Raw genomic sequence first — 19,849 nt, forward strand, 5'->3', positions numbered from 1 at the left:
GCATACCATGAGAAATAATTACAGGGAATAATTACAGGGGAAGAAAGTGAATTGTTCCTCTGACAGGAGTCCATTCTTTTGCTGTGAAGTTGATTTGGAAGCAAGCTGGTGATAGAGGGAACTAGATCAAACAAATCTCTTAATACTCACTGAGAAGAATAGAGCATTACCACTGTGGTGCAACATCCCCCTGCTGCACAGTAACAGGTACTGGTGGTGCCTTTTCCCATTCAGAACCACTCCAGAATGGCTAATGAAACCCATTACTCACTAGAGAGACAGGAACACTAAAGAGCACTATAAAAATCCAATTCAATTCAGGGTAATCTTGGCACATACCTTATCCCAGTTGGCACCTTTCCAAAAGAAACAGGCACATTAAATTCAGAAGGGACAACCCAACCCTTGTTAAAGCTGTAGATCAATGCTGCTCAGGTCTCAGTCTCTCAATGTCTCTGCAAGGAGAAGTACTGAGAAATGAACTGCTCCCACCAGCCTGTCTGTCTCTTTGCTCAAAATTCTGAGCCAATAGCTACCACGCTCCAGAGAGAACTACTCTTGTATAGCTCAGTTTCCAACCCTGCAATATACATCAAGCTTTTGTGACCAACCTTTGTCAAAGCTCAGGTTCCAAGTACTCTGAAACACAGCAATGCTATTCTCTTGCTAAGCTCTGACCTATCAGCCAATTCATAAATGCTACATTTCGCCTTTCCTGTTTTGTAGATTGCCCTGAGGTTATTTTGACCTGGCTATACCAAATAGCCTATCTCCTTTGTAAGTTTTTGGTGTCTGAGGATAAGTTAGTGCAGTGCTCTTCTTCCCAGCCATCTTTACTATTCAATGTGTAACATTCAAGACAATCCGTGCATCATAATTTGGTAGATAAGAAGCTTTACCTTTTACAGGGTGTGCCAAGAAGAGTATTTTCTCTATTATTTTATCAATAACCTTTGTCGTAGGATCCTGGATTGCCTTATTATACTAAAGCGAATATGATTAATTTTAGAGAACATTTGGGTCCCAGGAAAAGTTCTTCTTTGAAAGATCTTCCTGCATTGAGGTCCTTCATTAATGCTTGAGATCAAACATGTGTGAGATTAAAAATGCGATTTTGATGGTATAAGGCCATTGAAAATACCTTTATGTCATTTCCCTTTAAACCTATGAGTTGTAGCACACACTAGAGTCATATCATCCTGCTCTTATGGTACAAGGAAGAAGCAGCCGGGGTGGGGGGAGGGGGAAGCCCTTCACAGGCTGTTATAATCTGTTATAATAAAGCTATCAGAACCTATACAGAGGCAGAAGAACATGAGTGAACAACAAATGCTCTTCAGAAATAAGAGCCAGCTGACAAAGGCTGGCTAGGCGTTTTGTTTTATCTGCTACATTTCATGTGTACACAATAGTACTCCAATAAAGCAGCAGTTTCAGAATAAGTGAAGTATTTAGACTTAAAGGACGAGAAGGCCAGTTTGACAATATAAATGTGGGGTGTTGCAGGGTGAGAAGTGCTAGATAAGACCGTTGAGGCCTGTGGGTGAACTAGAGGGAAATACCACTGCTTAAAGACCTTCAAAGCCAATGTAAAACCAAACAAGGCAAAATACAGGTTGGCGGCCAACCACACATCTGGAGCCACATCTGTATGGAGTTGTGGAGTTATTAATTTGTGATCTTTGGAATGATCTTTTGCCTTGGGGAAGTCAGGAATTGGAATTTAAAATAAGTCAAAAGGGAATAAAAACATCAAAATATAGGAAATGTAAAAAAAAAAAATTTCAAGTCAAGTGCTGGTGTCTCATGTTTATAATCCTAGCTAACCAGGAGGCTGAAATCTGATGATTACTGTTAGAAGCCAGCCAGGGCAAGAAAAAGTCAATTTCCAATTGACCAGTGAAAAGCTAGAAGTAGAGTTATGGTTTCAGGGGAAGAATGCCAGCCTTGAGTAAAAAAGCTAAGGAAAAACTGCAAGTCCTGAGTTCAGATCCCAGTACATCCAGTACTTTCTCTCTCTCTCCCTCTCCCTCTCCCTCTCCCTCCCTCCCTCCTCTCTCTCTCTCTCTCTCTCTCTCTCTCTCTCTCTCTCTCTCTCTCTCACACACACACACACACACACACAATGTTTTCTTTGTTTTGTTTTGTTTCTGTTTTTAGTTACAGGAGCTATTCCATATTTTCTAGCTCAGAATACTCAATGTAACATAGCACATTCACAACAGATTGTGTGCTGGGCAAATAGGTCCCTTCTTCAAACATACTGTGTGGCTTTGCATTTTTATGTGCTAAACATAGCCACTTTACTTTAAGGGCTTTTCCAGGAGAACATTCACCTTACATCACCCTCTGTTTACTTAAGCATTTAAGATTTATTTTCAATGCAGAAAGTGTAAGGGGATCTCTGTTACTGGCCCTCTAGGTCCACATTTTGTTTGGTTTTATATTTGGGAAAAGTTTTCAATGGAGCCATTGACTGTTACCTTCAGGAGCCTATCTGCAATTTTTAAAATGCCCAAGAAAGTTTGGGGGACTTTACCAGCAGAAATATTTCAAAGAAGACCTTAAAATAAAAGCTGAAAGTGGTTTATTTTGCCAAGTACACCTAGGCTGGAGCATGAGTCTGGTAGGAGAATTCACCGATGAAAGAAAAGCCAAGTCCTGCTGGCTCAGGCCTGTAATGTAGCTACTCAGGAGGCTGAGATCTGAGGATTTGGGTTTGAAGCCTGGGGGGGGGGGGGAGGAAGGAATGTCCATGAGGCTCATCTCTAATTAATCACCAGAAGTGGAGCTATGACTCAGCTGGTAGAGTACTAGCTTTGAGGAAAAATAAAACAAAACACCTCGGGTATAGCACCCAGGTCCTAGTTCTACCCAGGCCTTGAGTTCAAGAAAAGAAAAGAATATCATTTTCACTGACAAGATTTCTGTAGCATTCAAAGCTTATGGCACCATGTCATGCTTCTAGAGGTCTTCTTCCACGAAAGAACCCTCAGAAGTTCATTCTTTCCATTTGGTTTCCCTATACCCACCAAAGGTTAAGAGACTCAGGTTATGTCCTTGCTTTTCTGTTGTATAATATTTTGTTATTTGTAGGGCTCCAGCAATTTTCCCTTGGGTTTGGGATGTTAATGCCATGTGGTTAGCAGGATAATGTTTACAGATATGTCCATTTTCCCCATAGTGTCTGTCATAGTTATGTTGTTCAACTCTATTGGATATTGACTCAGCTTCTCTTGGTAGAGACAAAGGAGTTCAGAGCCAAGCAATTAATCCTGACACAGGATCCATGCTTCAGTGACAACAAAGGCTGCTGGGATACTTTGATTGCTAATAGGGTGTCGTGTTTTCAAAAGGAACAAAGTAGAACTTGCAAGGAAGTCTTTCATTCTGCCAAAGTGATGATCATCCTCATACCATAACAAGTTTGCAGAGGGCTTTTCTTGTGTTGAAAAGATCAAGTTTCCATAAACATCTGTCGTACAGGTGAGCTAGAGAGAGCCTGGAAAATGCAGAGCAAACAACATGAATTATTGAGAGTGATATCAGGTCTTTCCAGATCCCATCTCATTATTTCAGATCTGGGAATGTTCTTTATATAGACTTTGTCTCAGATGCTCAGACTGGCTGTGATTGCATTAGAAGGACTGTGTGATATCAAAGCCTCAGTGACCACTAAGAAATGACCTTGAAGTAGCATGGAGAAATGAGGAGACTAACATCATACTTTTTTTTTTCCACAGCAGGAAAAGCCTAGGCTTCTCGAGCCCTTGGATTATGAAGCTGTCATTGAGGAACTTGAAAAGACCTATGGGAACGATCCCCTTCAAGACCTCCTGTTCTTCCCCAAGGATGACTTCTCAGTAAGTCTCTTCTAGTCATCAAAGCTCAGGAGGGGCCTACCAATTAGGTCACTGTCTTTCTCCATCACTTTTTGAACTCAACCCCTCTGTGGCTATCCTATATCATACCATTGCTGCAGCCATCTGTATCGGGTTGTATAGTATTCCACAGGCCTCCCCAGGTCGGGAGAGGAGGGGATTAGGAGGTCCTGGCCACAGCGTCATGTTCCCGGTGATCATCTCTCTACCCAAGTTGAGATAGCTAAGCACTGCCTTTCCTGGACTCACAGAGCACTTCCTTCATTAGCCCATTTCTTACCTAAATTTCATAAGCAACGCATACCCACCAGTGGCAAAGACTACAACCTCTTAGCACAAATGAGACCTTTTTAAAAACAGTACTCAGAATCCCAGTTGGCCTGTAGTAAGGAAATGCTGAGGCTTGAGAGCAAAGCAGTGTAGGCAAGAATATCTTCATGGGATGATTTATGGTCAGATACATGCCTATTTGAAGACAATGCACACCACCAACTAGAAAGAGCCTGAAGGTAATAGGACATGAGAGTTTTGGAAACAAACCTTATTGGTTATGATGATGAAAACTGACATGTCCCAACCATTCAATACTCTTATTTGTGGTGATCATAAACTTTTTAGAAGGATTAAGAAATAACTACACAGAGATCTCAATAGGCAGCAGACAGCCTTTGTTTTCTCCTAAAAGGAAGGTAATCTCTCCATTCTTCCATTCTAAAGACAACTGGAGGCTAACCCAACAAATCAAGAGTTTGTCAGTGAAAATCTGTGTCAGGGAAATGGTCTTCAGTACCGACATTGTACTCAAACAGTCTCAAACTTCAGTTGACTTTCTCTCTTTGGGGGCAGAGCTGGAGTCTAGCTTCTAAGGGTTTATTATTTCTCCACCTTCTTATGAACAATGAAAGGAAGAAAGAAGACAGATTTAATGTACATCAGGAAAATAATTCTTCCAGTCTGTCCTTTATATTTATAAAGGTCTTCTACCTAATGTTGGTACATGTTGAAAAAAGTGTATATCTCATACAGAAATTTGATTTCTGTGGGTGGCTTTCATCACTGGGGTTGAACTTCAGGTACAAAGTTAAACCAGCATTTTGAAAAAAAATCTACATCCTCATTTTCATCTCTCGGTCTCAAGCTAAACCTAGCAAATGGACTTTCTGTCAAATGGCAGCAAAATGGGTGAACCTGGGAGAATTTTTTTCTCAAAACTCTGTCATTCAGAAGCCTGACAATTGATACTAACCCCCACCCCCAGCTCAGAAAGGAAATGGGCAATTATAAATAGATGTGACATTGATATAAATTTTGAATTCAGATTTTAGCATCTTCCAGGTTCATGGAAGTTAAGTATTATCTTTGATCTTCACCATATTTAGTGGTTTGATCATAAAAACATACTTTCTTTTTTTCCAGAGTGATCAACCTAATAAGCTTAAAGGATATTGAACTGTTTTATCCTGTGCCTACTTAAAACCCTTCTGTGGCTCCCATTAGCTTCAAAATGAAGATCAAATACCCTAGCATATCCTAAGACCTGCCCAAGTCCTAGTCCTTGCTCATTTCTTAAGGCTACAGTTTTCTTCACCTGCACATTCTCCACAGTCTACCTACTATGGAATAAAACACTAGCTTGATTCTAAACACACCATTCTGTAACACACTCACCCCATTTCCTTTCATTCAGCAGAAATGTAATAATCCATGACCCTGAGTGTTAGTGGTATTCTAAGATTGGAGATTTAACAGTGATTAACCATAAATTGCCTGGTTCTAAGCGAGTTTACCTTTTGACCAGAAGTGTCAGGGAAAAACAAGTAAACAAATAAGCTAATCTATGAATTGAAAAAACCAGCTCTACGGAGAAAATGCACCAATGGGATGAAAAAGAAATGTGCTGGAGCTGTCAGAGACACGTCTCACCAGATGACAATCAAGTTTGAAATTCTCAACAAAGAGCAGCTTTGCCAAAGACTGGTGGAAAAACCCAAGTGTGGGAATGAGGAATTTCCTGCCCCAAGTCACTCAGATACTAAGGACAGCCTGGGGACTGAGGCTTTCTCTGCTCCTCAGCCTTCTGGACTTTCTCTGCTCCTCCATGGCTCATCTTGGTTGAGTCATTTAAACACCATTGGCATGCTTATGAGAAGACACCTCCTCCTCAGGCTTAAGAAATGGCTTCCTTCTTCCTCTTTCCTCCCTCCCTTTCTCTCCACACTTAAAATACCTGGCATGATAGGAACTGCTAAAAATAGCTTAGAGAATCACCATCAGAGCTCTACACTAGGAAGGAAGGGAAGGAGAGAGAGAGACAGACAGACAGACAGAGACAGAGACAGAGAGAGAAGGAAGGAAGGAAGGAAGGAAAGAAGGAAGGAAGGAAGGAAGGAAGGAAGGAGAAGGGAAGAGAAGGAAGAAGGAAAGAAAGAAAGGAAAAGAAAAGAATAGAAAAGAAAAGAAAACGACAGAAACTGGTGAAAATCTGCTCCAAGACTGAAGGCTACAATGCCTGAAAGAGAAAGTAGTGAAGGTTGGAAAGGCTGGACAAGAAAATGGTCACAGGTGCAGTTGTGCAAGGTCATGATGAGATATTTGCATCTTATTTTAAGCAAGTTGCTGGTCTGTCTCAGGGAAGAAAACAAATCACTGGTGTGTTTGATGAAGACCTCATCTGACCTCAGTGTACAGAAGATGTAACAAGAATTAGAAGAAGCCAGTTGCCAGCTGGGAGAGTAGCCATCAATTAGTACAGATTACTGATAGATAATTTGATAGCACTTAATACTTGGGATCAGAAAATGTCATTCCCTGTGCATGGCTAAATTTTACATTGCATTAAGCACATGACAAATCAAAGAGAATGCTGATTGATATAAAATGTATGTTTATTGGTAGTATTCAGTCCCATTGTTCTTTCTCTTTTTTTGCCTGTTCTACCTTTCACAATTTGCTTTGGCAAACTAAGACCTAAGGGTATCATGCTGCCTGAGATAAAGATTCTCTTTTCTGTTTTTAAATAGTTGAAGAAAAGAAGAATTTGTAACAAGGGGGAATGATCTAGAATTCAAAGTTTGGCATCCAGAAGCAGTTATATCTGAACCCAGGTGGCTGTTTATTTTCCTGTTGCCTATGATACAGAAACAGACCTGTAACAGGTCACACTGTGTTGGAAAAGTTGGCCAATCCCTGCTACACAGTACGGCTGTACTTACTGAGGGAGGGGGTGGGATTTGCTTCACCTTTTTTGTGAATTATAGATACATCTCTAATGTCCCTCACATTAACTGCTTTATCCATGCAAACTGTCAGAACTTAGGGGTGGATCACCCAAAGCAACCTTGCATGCACTCAGCACATGGATCCTTTCCTTGGTTACTACTTCAGACCTGGCTCATGAGTCTCTGACCCAGGCAATGTGAGGTAGATGGTCTAAGCCCAGGAAAGAGGCATCCAATGACCAGTGCTATCCGAAGATCCTTCAGGAGTAAGAAGAACTGCCCTATGCTTTCCACCACTGGGAATCTAGCTTCTACCCTCTGATTGGAGGATCCAACTCACTGTTAGGTTTCTACATTTCCAAGCGCCCACACGTAGTGCAGACATGATTCATTACTTGCTTTGTTTAATCAATATTTATTCAGCACCCACAAGGTGCTGAATATAGAACAGCACTTCCTAGACAAGTAAGACCCAAGAATGAGGCTGAGGAGGAAAGGGAGAGAGCCTTGCACTTCAGAGGCTTGTGCCCTAATATGGATGAGAAGGGCAGTTAAGGAAGTTGCCTGTGGTTAAGAAACACCACGGAACAAGAGCTGTTTCTGCCATTCAGAGACAGCTGCACCAAAAGGAATACCTACTCACCAAGGCAGTGTTTTCCTATTATACACAGAAGTTTACTCTGTTCACTGGGCTGGTTCACTCTCCTGTTACCATTTTTGCCTAGAACCCCCCAGAAGTGGCTTTCTCACTAGTCTTCCTGCCTTTTCCCTTGTTCTGCTTTGATTCATTTACACACAGTCCACCAAGGAAGCTTCTAGAAACACAGACCTTTAGATGCCAAATCCAGCTCCTCACCATGGTCCCTGTCACTTGTCCCTGCTGCTTTACCACACAGGATACCTGCATTGTTCTGTCCCTGCACCTGCCAAGAGCATTCCCTGTGCAGGCCTGTTCTCACACAGCTGGTTCCTGGGTTCCTTTCATGACTCAGTTCAAATGTTATCTCTTCAAAGAAGCATTCCTGACTTCCATCCTACACTGCCCATTTCCACCCTGGGTTACTCATATCTCACCCTACATGCAGCTCTTGATAGTACTGGTTACTATGTGGAAAAACCTTCATTTTTCTTTTTTATTCCTTTATCACTGTGTTTTGTTTTTAGTTTTCTGGATTTTTTTTATTTTGCCACTAGATTATAACCTCCACCAAGACTGAGAAGTCATCAGTCTTGAGCATTGTGAGATAGGAGTATCTAAAGCATTACTTGGCACAAAGCAGGTATGAAATTAGTATTTACTTTATGAATTTTCTTTTTGAAACACATTATAATTTTTAGACATATTTTGGATGCTTTGAGTACCTTGATAAATCAAAGACCACTCTGAAATGTAATTCATGAGAAAAAACCAAGAACGAAATAAATGGCTTTGCTTGATGGTTAGAAACTCATTATCTGTGATTGTGCTGACATCATTCAACCTATAACTTAAAAAAACAGCACTAGGAGCTCAACCCCTTCTTCCAAACGCTCATTTCATCTAGTAAAGTACCTAGCACATAGCTGATATCAACCAGGGTTACCTTCCCTCCTCCGACAATAATATACTGCTTTCATTCATTTGCTTTCTGTTTACTTGGGTTTTTTCTTGTTGTTGTTACTTTTCAGTTACTAAGCAAGGGAGAATGCATTTCATACCTGAATATCATGGGCATTCAGTAGAGATTGGTGAACATTGAATATAAAACATTTTCTGAATTAAAGACCTGATAAGGTATTTTCCGTTCTCTTGCATTGTAATGATTTGAGTAGGAGAAAGTAACACACTTACGTTTATTAACCTGTGCAATCCAGAAACAATCATATTTGCTACTCTTGTTCTCATCTTTTCTTTTCGAAGCTTGTAGGGATGGAAATGGACAAAAAATAAAGCAATGAGTCATCAGCATGTGACTCAGTGAGTGAGGAAAGTTAGGAGGAGTCAGGTCAGAAAACAAAAGCTGAAGAACGGTTTCAAAGACACAGTGAATCACATTATTTAATAATTCACTTTAAGTAGAAGCTCATAAAAAAAACCACAGCAGAACACAAGGTGAGAAAGGCAGAAATGAGTTTCTTGATAAGCCAGATTCAGAAAATGTAAGGTAGAATCATTTCTGAAAGGCACAAAGCCTTCAATAGGAAAGTTCACAGGTCTGAAAGCTGAGAATACTGTTTTGTAGTACCACCCACACCACCCTGATATAAAAAAAAACACCTCTTTTATTTCAGCACAACTTCATGAACCATCTCTGGTGAGCTACATGTCTGTATCAAGATACCTGTATATAATATATATGAGTAAGAAATAATGCTTATAGGTGAACAGCTGAACTTTCAACACTGAACAAGTGATTTTAAAGTCAAACTCCTGAAATAGACTGTCAAGGGAGCTACATTCTCCTTCAAATCAATCTTCCCAGTAAAACAGTGCAAAGGACTCTGAAATTCATCCTCCCATTATCACTGGCTGACTTATTCAAACTGAGTGAATGGCAGATTTCATAATATACCAAGGGCTTGCTCTTTTCCTAGTAGATTTTCAGTTATTAAAAGTAACTGGTGTTAGGGGACTTCCAGATCTAACCACATGGCTCAGTATAGGAGAGGAAGCAGAATGATTAAAATATGTTTGAAATGTTAAAGAAGACCATGAGTTTTTGATGTCTGTCTGAGCCATAGCTTCACATTGTATTGGAATCTCTACTCTTTTAAATCTGTGGCTTTGAGTCTGAAAGCAAGCTTTCAGTGGCTCATAATGTTTATTCAAGAGCACTGTAATTGCAATTTGAAAGCTAAGTAATAGTCATTTTTAAAAATTAAATTCCAAGTCACAATATTCTTTTCATTTGCAAACAAATAAAGCAAAGATTTAGACAGGTTCTTGGCCAAGGAACCCCTGTGAGGATGGAAAGCATGCACAAATACCTTGGATTTTACTCTTCGTTTCTTTCTAAACAGCATGGTGAGGGCTAGAGTCTTCACAGAAAAAAACTTAGAGGAAGCATCAACTCCCCCGGTCCTACAGTGAATGATGCTTTTGGTAGTGCAGCAAAGCGGTTTTCATTGCTTGCTTCGATTCAGTGAGAAGGTATGGAGGTTATTCTGAGCTTGATATGCTGGAACGTGTGCCCAAACAAAACTTGGACATGGAATTCATCAAAGCGTAAGCCCAAAGGAGAGAGCAATCTAAGAGTCCATCACCCGATGAATAGATAAGCACTATAGGGCACATACATGGGAATATTGTTATTCAGTCATTTTAAAAAAAGAATGGACTGTTAGATATAGGCTACAACTTGGCTATACCTTGAATATATTATGCTAGGTGAAAGAAGCCAGTTAATATACTCTGATTCTTTCTATGTGAAATGTTCAGAATAGGAAATCTGTGGAGACAGAAAACAGTTTAGTGTTTGCTTGGGGCTGAGGAGAGAGAAGAAAAATGCTTAGTGATCACTAGTGGACATGGGGTTTCTTTGAAGGCGGATAAAACTGTATTATAAAACTAAATAGTGATGATGATCGCACAGCAGTGACCATGCTGGAAACACACATTGAAATGGGCACTTCAAACTAGTGTCTTTCATTTTGATTCTATTTCAAAATCCTCTCTTTTTTACATTTTATTTTAAGGAAGGTTGATCCAGGTATCGAGCATGCATGTTACAAGTGATCTTGCATATCAGGATACAAGAAAATTACAAAGACTATTTCAGTACTCAAGCACCCCTTTACAAAAACTAAAACACACCAAAGGAACCATAAGGAGCGTGGCAAAACTCATTTTATTAATTTTTATATTTTATTCACAAAACAGATTTCTCATAGTCTGCTTGTACAGTGTAAAATCCGCATGGGAAAGAACTACCTGAAGTAGTCAGCAGCATAGCTTTGGGATAGAAAATATTCCATAGCTAAGCTCTTGAATTCATATTTATGACAGGATTGAATAACAGAATATAGAGAAGAAAAATGGAAATGGGATAAACCAGAGTTTTTTTAAAAGGAACAAGCGCTGGGCACTGGTGGCTCACACCTGCAATCCCAGCTACTTAGGAGGCTGGGATCTGAGGGCCCTTTAAAGCCAGCCTGGACAGGAAAGTCCCTGAGACTCTTATCTCCAGTTAGTCACATAAAGAGCCAGAAGTGGTACTTATGGACAACACCCAGGCCCAGAGTTCAAGCAAGGCCCATGAGCAGCAATAAAAATAAATAGATAGATAGATAGATAGATAGATAGATAGATAGATAGATAGATAGATAGATAGATAGATAGATAGATAGATAGATAATAAAAAAATAAGTAAGCAGAACAGACACTTAAATGTACCTTGAGAGGTCAGAGAATGAGAAAAGTAAGGGATTTTCTGAAAGGTGGGGAAGAAAGATCAAAGGCCCTAGGTAGCACAGACTGGCCAGTCATCTTAGCATGTTGCTCTGCCTGAGGCTGTCTCTACAGACGTCACTCCCAATAGGCCTCTTCCATGGGCCTTCCTAGAGCTCAGACCAAAGCCTTGCCAAGGACCCAGCCTGGTGCATCTTTGTTTTTATCCAGGCTCACAATTTTCTGTATGTAGACAATAGGGTTACATGTTAATCAACAAATTTAATGTGTAAAGAAACTGAAATGTTAAAACCCTGATCTCTACATACCTCATCCTTGTATCACATTATCCTACTTATACATAAATTGGAATAGTTAAAACAATAATTCATTTTTATGATAAAAGAATATTTTTTTCTTATCTCCTTTAGAAATAGATGATGGGATATATCTTGGGGCCTAGAAAATCAATCAGACAATTAGAAGTAGTTCGCTGGTCCAAGAGTAAAAATCTTTGAACTTCTTACTTACTTACTGTAAAATCCTGAAGTACTAAATATTGAGTACCTACTGAAATATTGTCAAGGCTAAGTCTCTTGCTTGACTTGGCTCCATCATGATCTCAGCAGAAGACTTAGCCATGTTGCTCGTTCTATATTTTCGTTTCCTTTCAGCAAAATAAGAAGGGCCATTGTGGTACCACGAAGGTACTCAAGAATTATTCTCACACAGTTAAAAAACAAATCCGATTAAAATCCCAACAGTACTACTCTTCTGAATATGACAAAAGGAATGTTTTTCTGAGCAACTAACAACATGTCTTCTCTAATCAAATAAGCATCAATGTCAATGCCTTAGTTAATAACTTTAGATGGAGATCACATTTTAAACACATATGTAAGCCAGAATTTATTATGAAGTATGTATTAAGCTCTCCCTGTGAGGCTGTTGATTGATTACCCAAAAGTTATCATTTCTGACTTGGGTTTTGAACAGCTAGAACCCACAATACTGTCAGAGGAAGCTTTTTTCAGCCTCTATGAAAGGAAAAAAACAGACTCAGACTTCAACAGTGGCCTTTGGCCAATTGAGAGATGGACTCAGAAGTGCTTAGAACGAAGCCGTCTTTAGACATTGGATCCAGCAGAATGGTTCTACAGCAAACCACAAAGACTACCCAGTAAGACATAGCAAGAACCAGACAGTGGCAGGGCTGCAATTGAAGATGTCTGCACATCTGTCCCAGGGCTGCGATTGCAAACAGCAGCCTGCAGGCATCAGTTCATGGAGGTTTTTGTTTGCAAACGCCCAAATCTTTGTACAATAAGCTCCTTATAAAACTCTTTCCACCAAAAGAGAAGTTTGATCAACTGCCAGTGGAGTCTCAGATCCGTTTCATGCTAGTGAACTATGCTCATGGTTGAACAGAGGTTTATAAAAGAGAACAGGAAGTCTGTTGTGGCCAAGGCAATTTGTAGTGGTCTGAAAGCATCTATTTCTGAGAAAAGAAATTCTTTGTAACCATATTAATAACCTTCACAGATGTGATTCTTTATTATTTGATCAGTTTATTTTTGCTTCCACACAGAGAGACACTAAAGGAAACGGAAATAAGTAGAAAGGTACCACAATTTTAAAGTTGAAACTTTATGGAAGCTTTTGCTTTTTTAAGCAAACATTCCATGCACATAAAATGATAGAGATAAGTAATATGTGACAGGTATGCATAACATTAAAGAAGCAGCTTGAACAGAAAGTCTCAATAAGATTTGACTCAGCTCCTTCATGCTGTGTCCATCTGAGTATCTAAAACATGTTCCCCATATCTGTACTTAGTTTGAAATCCTTCACTGCCCTGAAATCCTAGGGAACGCTCAGCAGCACAGACAGCTCAGTCTACAGCTGTGTTTTAAAATGAACATGAATCTTTCTACCTGGTATACCGACAACCTAGTTTTCTCATTTTTTAGCCACCTCTAATCTTATTAGTCATATGACATTCTTCCCCTTTCATAAAGCAAACGCATTGCTTTCCAAAACATCTATGCATGTATATACAGTTTGCATGTAACATGTATTCATGTATCACATGCATGCACATGCATCTACATGCTGATACACACATCACATCCATGCATGATACACACACTTAAACTACACACATAGATGCATATACATGCATACACACTCATGTATAATCACACACTCAACCCAAACACACCTAAAACACCATGAACATTTATATCCTACACTTACTTACACATGCCTACTCAGACATACTGCACCCTCACATCCCATGGACAAACATACGTTCGTACAATCACACAATCTTACACTAAGCACACATATACGTACTCACACATACCAAAAAAAATCAAAAGAAAATCAATTAAGCACCCAAAGTGGCACTAAAGCACTAACAATGACAACTGACCAACATGTGTGCCTTCATGGCATTTATATGAGGAGGAAATGGGAGAAAAAAAACGAGTTTGGGGTTGGAAGTGAAGGAATGCCAAGTGCCATGTGGTTTGTGGCAGAGCTGGCTGCAACAGGTGTGAACTCAGAAACCGAAACTTCCTTCAACTGTATCATACCCATCTTCTCCAAAGCGAATAATGGGTCTTGAACTTCTCTTCTGTTCCAACCATTAATCTTTAGAGAACACCACAGATAGATAGATAGATAGATAGATAGATAGATAGATAGATAGATAGATAGATAGATAGATAGATAGATAGATAGATAGATAGATAGATAGATAGATAACTGGACTCTACCTTGTGCTTTAGGAACCCCCTGAATATTTCTTGATATGGAGTTGTGATCGGCACTGTGGATGCTACAGACCTACCCCCTCCCTTAAGCAAGGTGTAACCACAAAGGTGTGCAGACTTTGGGAAGCTGATGGCTGGTGATGTGAACTCACTGCTTTAGGCAAAAGCAAACCTCTTTCCAGCTTTATGGACACATAAAGAGGAAATCAATACAGCAGGGATATTGGAGAATGGGGAACCCTTATATCCACTGTTGTGGGAGTGTATCAGTGCAACCATTATGGAAATTAGCATGAAGGTTCCTCAAATTACTAAAAACAGAACTACCCTATAATCCTGTGCTACCATTCCTGAGCATACACCCAAAAGAAGGTCAGACTGCAGCTGAGATACCTACACAGTTGTAGTTAGTGCAGTATAATTCATAATAAACAACTTACAGAATTACCTTAGGAGTCACCAACTAATAGATGGATTTAAGACAGTGGGGTATTGTTCAGCCATAAAGGAGAATGAAATAATGTCATTTGCAGAGAAATGGTTAGAACTGGAGATCATCATGTTAAGCAAAGTAAGCTAGACTTAGCAAGACAAATAGTGTTTTCTTGAATGCAGTATCCTGATCTAAAAACAAAATGTAATCATAAAAGGGTGACTATTTTGAGTAGCTATAAGCAAAAGGGGGAAAACAGGGTCTTGGAGGTATGAATATAATTGATGTGTACTGTATGCATGTATGAAAACCTCACACCAAAACCCATTAATTGTTTTTTGCTTGGATCAACCTAGTACATTATACTGGACATGTATTCTAACACTAAAGCCACATTCTCAGCCTTTTGTTTTGTTTTTGCAATTGTGTCTTGTTAACTTTGCCAGCCAGGCTAGCTCCTGACTGGTATTCCTTCTGTCTCCACCTCTCAAGTAGCTGGGACTCCAGATATGTGCTACCACAAAGATTTATTTTGTACAATTAAAAAAAAAAGACCTGGAGATGTGCTAGAGTACCTGCCTAGAAAGTGTGAGGCCTTATGTTTAAACCCCAAATCACCAGGTAAAATATTAATTAATTAATTTTTAAAAAAGAAAGGACCTATAAAATTCTATTCTACAGGTCTTAAGAGGTACTTTATATATCCTTTTGTGTATATCTACTCAGGAGAATGTTATTGGGTTAGCTTATAATTGGGAAAACATTTTGCTTATTTCAGTAAAAATAGCTTTTAAAATGAGCTCTATCTTCAAGGTCTCAACTTACTGAACATTCTTTATTATTGATTGTGAATAGACACAGAGAGAGAGAGAGAGAGGGAGAGAAAGACAGGGAGAAGGAGAGAGAGATTCCTTAAGGGGGCTACATTTACATCTTGATAAGGCATTACTAGACAATCAGATAACCTAATAATATTGTCATATTTGCCCTCATTTCACATTTAGCTTAGCAAGAATAGCAACAATAATTTTAATAAACAATTCCAAGTCATAATACTCAGTGTGAAAATACTCATAGTTGATAGTGGATCCAGGTAATTTGAGAGGATAGGGGGGATTGGGAAAGATCAGGAGTGAATAATGGAAACGGTGACAAGATCAAGATCCACTGTACCCATAAATTGACATGTTGAAATGAAACCCCTTTGTTCAACTACTTAAAGATAAAAAAATTTAAAAATTGTCAGAATAAATAATCCCAGGAGACATAAGGCAAATGCCAGCAGCCCTGATAAAACAGTACTAACTACAAATAATGCTAGTAGTGAGCATGGAACGGTATGTTCCAACCTTACTTATTTGTAGAGGTTAATCGGTAAGGAACATAAAAATTTCCCTATCGTGTGTGTGTGTGTGTGTGTGTGTGTGTGTGTGTGTGTGTGTGTGTGTGTGTGTGTGTGTGTGTGTGTGTGTGTGTGTGTGTGTGTGTGTGTGTGTGTATGTGTGTGTGTATGCGTATGCCAGTACTGGGGTTTGAACTCATGGCCTTGCACTCTGGCTTTTTTGCTCAAGGATGGTGCTCTGCTATTTGAGCCACAGCTCTACTTCCAGCTTTTTGCTGGTTAATTGAAAATCAACATCTCATGGACTTTTCTCCTTGGGTTGGCTTCAAAACTGAGATCCTCAGATTTCAGCCTCCTGAGTGGCTAGGATTAGAGGTGTGAGCCACCAAGAAGATTGACAACAAACAACTACCTCTTACTTTTTTAGTATAGTAGTGTGCTGCGTACTTTTTCAGTTGTCTTAATTGCTTCTCCTTTTTCCTCTCAGACAGCCACAGTTTCTTGGGATATCAGAACATTGTACTCCACAGTACCTGAAGACGCAGAACACAGAGCAGAAAACTTGCTGGTGAAAGAGGTAAGTGAAATGTTACTTTGCTTTTCTCCAGGGCTCTCAGTGTACTTTACTGTTACTGTTCTCTCACCTCTCATGGGTGAAATTCCAGCTCTCTAAGGAGCTATTGTCCTCAACCTCCATCACCTGTAGGTGGCTTTCCAAATGCCTGTCAGTCTCTCTTCATTATTGTTATATATTTTGCAGGGTTTTCTGCTTGAGCTGACTTTAAACCCTCCCTCCTCCAGGTTTCTTTTTCTTTCTTTCCATTGTATTGTTTTTGTAAATGGGATGTACAGAGGGGTTACAGTTACATACATCATTTAAGGAGTACGTTTCTTTTTGAACTATGTCACCTCTTCCCTCATTTTCTCCCAGTTTTTTTTTTCCTTCCTGATTCCCCCTCCTCCACAAGTTGTATAGTTCATTTTCAACATAGTGTCTAGTGAGTATCACTGATATTTCTTTCCATTATTAAGGAAATGTTAGCTGTAAAAAAGTGAATTGGAACAACTAGCCTTTTCTATGTTATAGAGCAAATAAACAAGTGAGATGGAACCATGAACAGATTCGAGAGCGCAGGGCTATTCAATTAATGGTAAAGATGGCATCTAAGAATCTCTGTGGAAAGGTCGATTGTTCAACCAGTTTCACAAGGCTCTCCATCTTGGAAGAAAATTAAGTTGGGTGTCTCGTATTACATAAGAATAAATTCCAGATCAATAAAAACACTAGGCCTTTAAGAAACAAAAGTTATAAAAACTGTAAGGAAACATTTTTTGGGGGGGGGGGGGAGAGTTGGTTGTGGAGCTTGAACACAGGGCTTAGGCTCTATCCCTGAGCTTTTTCACTCAAGGCTAGTGCTCTTCCACTTTGAGCCACAGCACCACTTCCCATTTTCTGGTGATTAATTGGAGATAAGAGTCTCACAGACTTTCATACCTTGGCTGGCTTTGAACCACAATCCTCAAATCTCAGCCTCCTGAGTAGCTAGGATTACAGGCATGAGCCACCAGCACCCAGCAGGAAACATTTTTAAGGGGAAAATTAGGCAGATTTAATCAAATAAAAATTTTAGTTGGATAGGCATCTCAAAACAAGGAAATACAGCTAGATTAGAGTCCATTACTCATAGTCATGGAGATAAGACAAAAGTTATGTATAATCTTTAAGCCCAGCTTTAGTGGTTCCTGCCTGTAATTCTAGCTATTCTAGAGACTTGGATTGTAGGATGGTAATTTGAAGCCAGTCCCAGCAGAAAAATCTGCAAGACTCCATCTCCAGTTGGCCAGCAAAAAGCTGCGCTGGAGGCATGGTTTCACCATGTACACAAATTTCCCATGTGGAGACCGTCTTCGGAAGGAATACTTTTCTCAGTCCTTGCCCTAACAACTGCACTGCTATTCCTGCCCACGTGATTCTATAGCCAGTGTATCACACTCTGAGAAACAGTGGCTGGATCTTTGAAACCAGACTCAGCACTGAAATGATTTCCTAGACCTTTGTCAAGTTTTTGTGGACACGCACGTGCTTTACCGTGGCTGCAATGCTAAACAACATTTTTGGTTCACTTTGTGCCAAATTGTCCAGTGGCTCCATGCAGGGTAGCAAGGACAAATAATCATGACAAGAATCTAGTTTTAACAGGCCATGCTAGATAAGAATTTTGAGATTGTTGTGATATCACTGCCCCCTCACAGTTCTCTTCTGCCTTGTGAATGGCAGTAGACATTCTTTGCTTTTGAATTTTGTCATATTTTTTAATGAGCGTTAAAGAAAATGAACTGTTTCCTTTTCTGTGATCTTCCTTTTATTCACATGGATGATTACATACTTTTCTTATTCCAAATCTACCAGACCACCTATCTCATGGTTATGTCAGTATCAAGCTTTGGCTAAACAACACTGTACATCTGAGATTATTTTTTGAGCATCCTGTGATATGGATATTCCTACTTCATTCTATAGTCTAGAAAACAGTGCTTGAATTATTAACAGAATTCCTGTTCCCCAGAGAGTCAGAAGCAAACCTCCCCGTTCCCTGACCTCGGCTCTATGTTCTTACCTACTTTATTGTCTCTAGTCATTTTATAAATTCCTTTAAGGTATACTTAGTAGCCTGACTTGATGAAAATATTTCCATTTCTCATAAAGGAATAAAGAAATATGTCTTTAATTTTAAGAAGCTAGGAGCCTGTCTGCCTCAGTTTCTCCATCTTCATATAGGACTATTTGATGCAGATTCTGAAAATAAAATCTTCAGTAGTATGAAAAGACTTGGAAAACAAGAACCTGAGAAAATTGCCTTTATCCGGTCCTCATCAGTGGCTTAACATCAACATCTATAATCATTTAAAACATAAAATCAAGCATTTCCGGGATAAAACAAGCATTGCTCCCAGTGGGGGAGAGGACCATTAAAGGATCTAAAAATAGGACGCAGACATTCTGAGCAAAACTTCTATCTCAAAGTCTCCTTTTTAATATACACAAAGGGACGCTAGGAGGCTGGAAGCTCAGCCCACTAATTAACACTAAGCTCTTGGTTTAGTCTGTCTTAGCAAAGGAAAATGAGGAAGCAGAGAATGGAGAGATACCGGAGCTCGAGAGGAAAGAGAGACCAAGGGACCACTTCAGCTGAATGGCTGATGAAATACCAACTCCGTACTAAGGTAGCAAGTTGCTTTCACAACAAAGTCCTTCTGGTTAATGGAAAGCAGGACCACTACAGGAGTAGCAACGTGAAGTGAGGAGAAAATAATGAATTCAGGAATTCAAGCCTTGCTTTATTCATGGCACAAAACACTTGAGAACTAAAGAGGTTTGAAAGCATTTTCAAGCAGAGGCAAATATCCATGTCTCTATCTGCATATGAACATACACACAGGGACACAGAGATTATGTCCTGGCTCCACACAGACCATGGCAGATTAATGGGGCAAGAAGATTGTAAGAAGAAATACTGGGATGCTACAGTGGGAGTGTCAGGTCAAAACAGGACTAAAGATGAACAGAAAACTTAGTACTCTGAAAAGCCAAGTCTATGGGTTATTTATGTGTTTCACATAGGCAGTCTCTCTCTTACTTGTATTCATTGAGACAACTTTAGAAATGAATATGATACCAAATGTTTCTAAGGTTTATTTAATCGTGGGTAAATAGTACCTATTTTTTCCAAGTATTTTGAAAAAATATTTTGAGAAGCCCCTTGGAGAAATGCTAGTGAAAGTCTGAACCAAGGAGATCACTTGAGAACTTGGGGCACAATATAGTGGAAGT

At 39.5% G+C, this 19,849-nt stretch overlaps 1 protein-coding gene across 6 annotated transcripts in view; it reads left to right on the forward strand.

The window, feature by feature from the left end:
* Window positions 1-19,849, forward strand: part of Dock10 (dedicator of cytokinesis 10) — a 204,911-nt gene that overhangs the window by 48,876 nt on the left and 136,186 nt on the right. For 5 of the 6 annotated variants that reach the window (XM_070015913.1, XM_070015915.1, XM_070015920.1 and 2 more), the window contains exons 2-3: window positions 3,744-3,863; window positions 16,505-16,594. In XM_070015913.1, the coding sequence (XP_069872014.1) occupies window positions 3,744-3,863; window positions 16,505-16,594 (210 nt within the window). The remainder of the gene's footprint in view (window positions 1-3,743; window positions 3,864-16,504; window positions 16,595-19,849) is intronic. The other variant, XM_070015933.1, reaches the window with a different exon arrangement.

Source organism: Dipodomys merriami, unplaced genomic scaffold (assembly GCF_024711535.1).
Source record: "Dipodomys merriami isolate MVZ:Mamm:240054 unplaced genomic scaffold, mDipMer1.0.p SCAF_1, whole genome shotgun sequence".
NCBI classification, from domain to species: Eukaryota; Metazoa; Chordata; class Mammalia; order Rodentia; family Heteromyidae; genus Dipodomys; species Dipodomys merriami.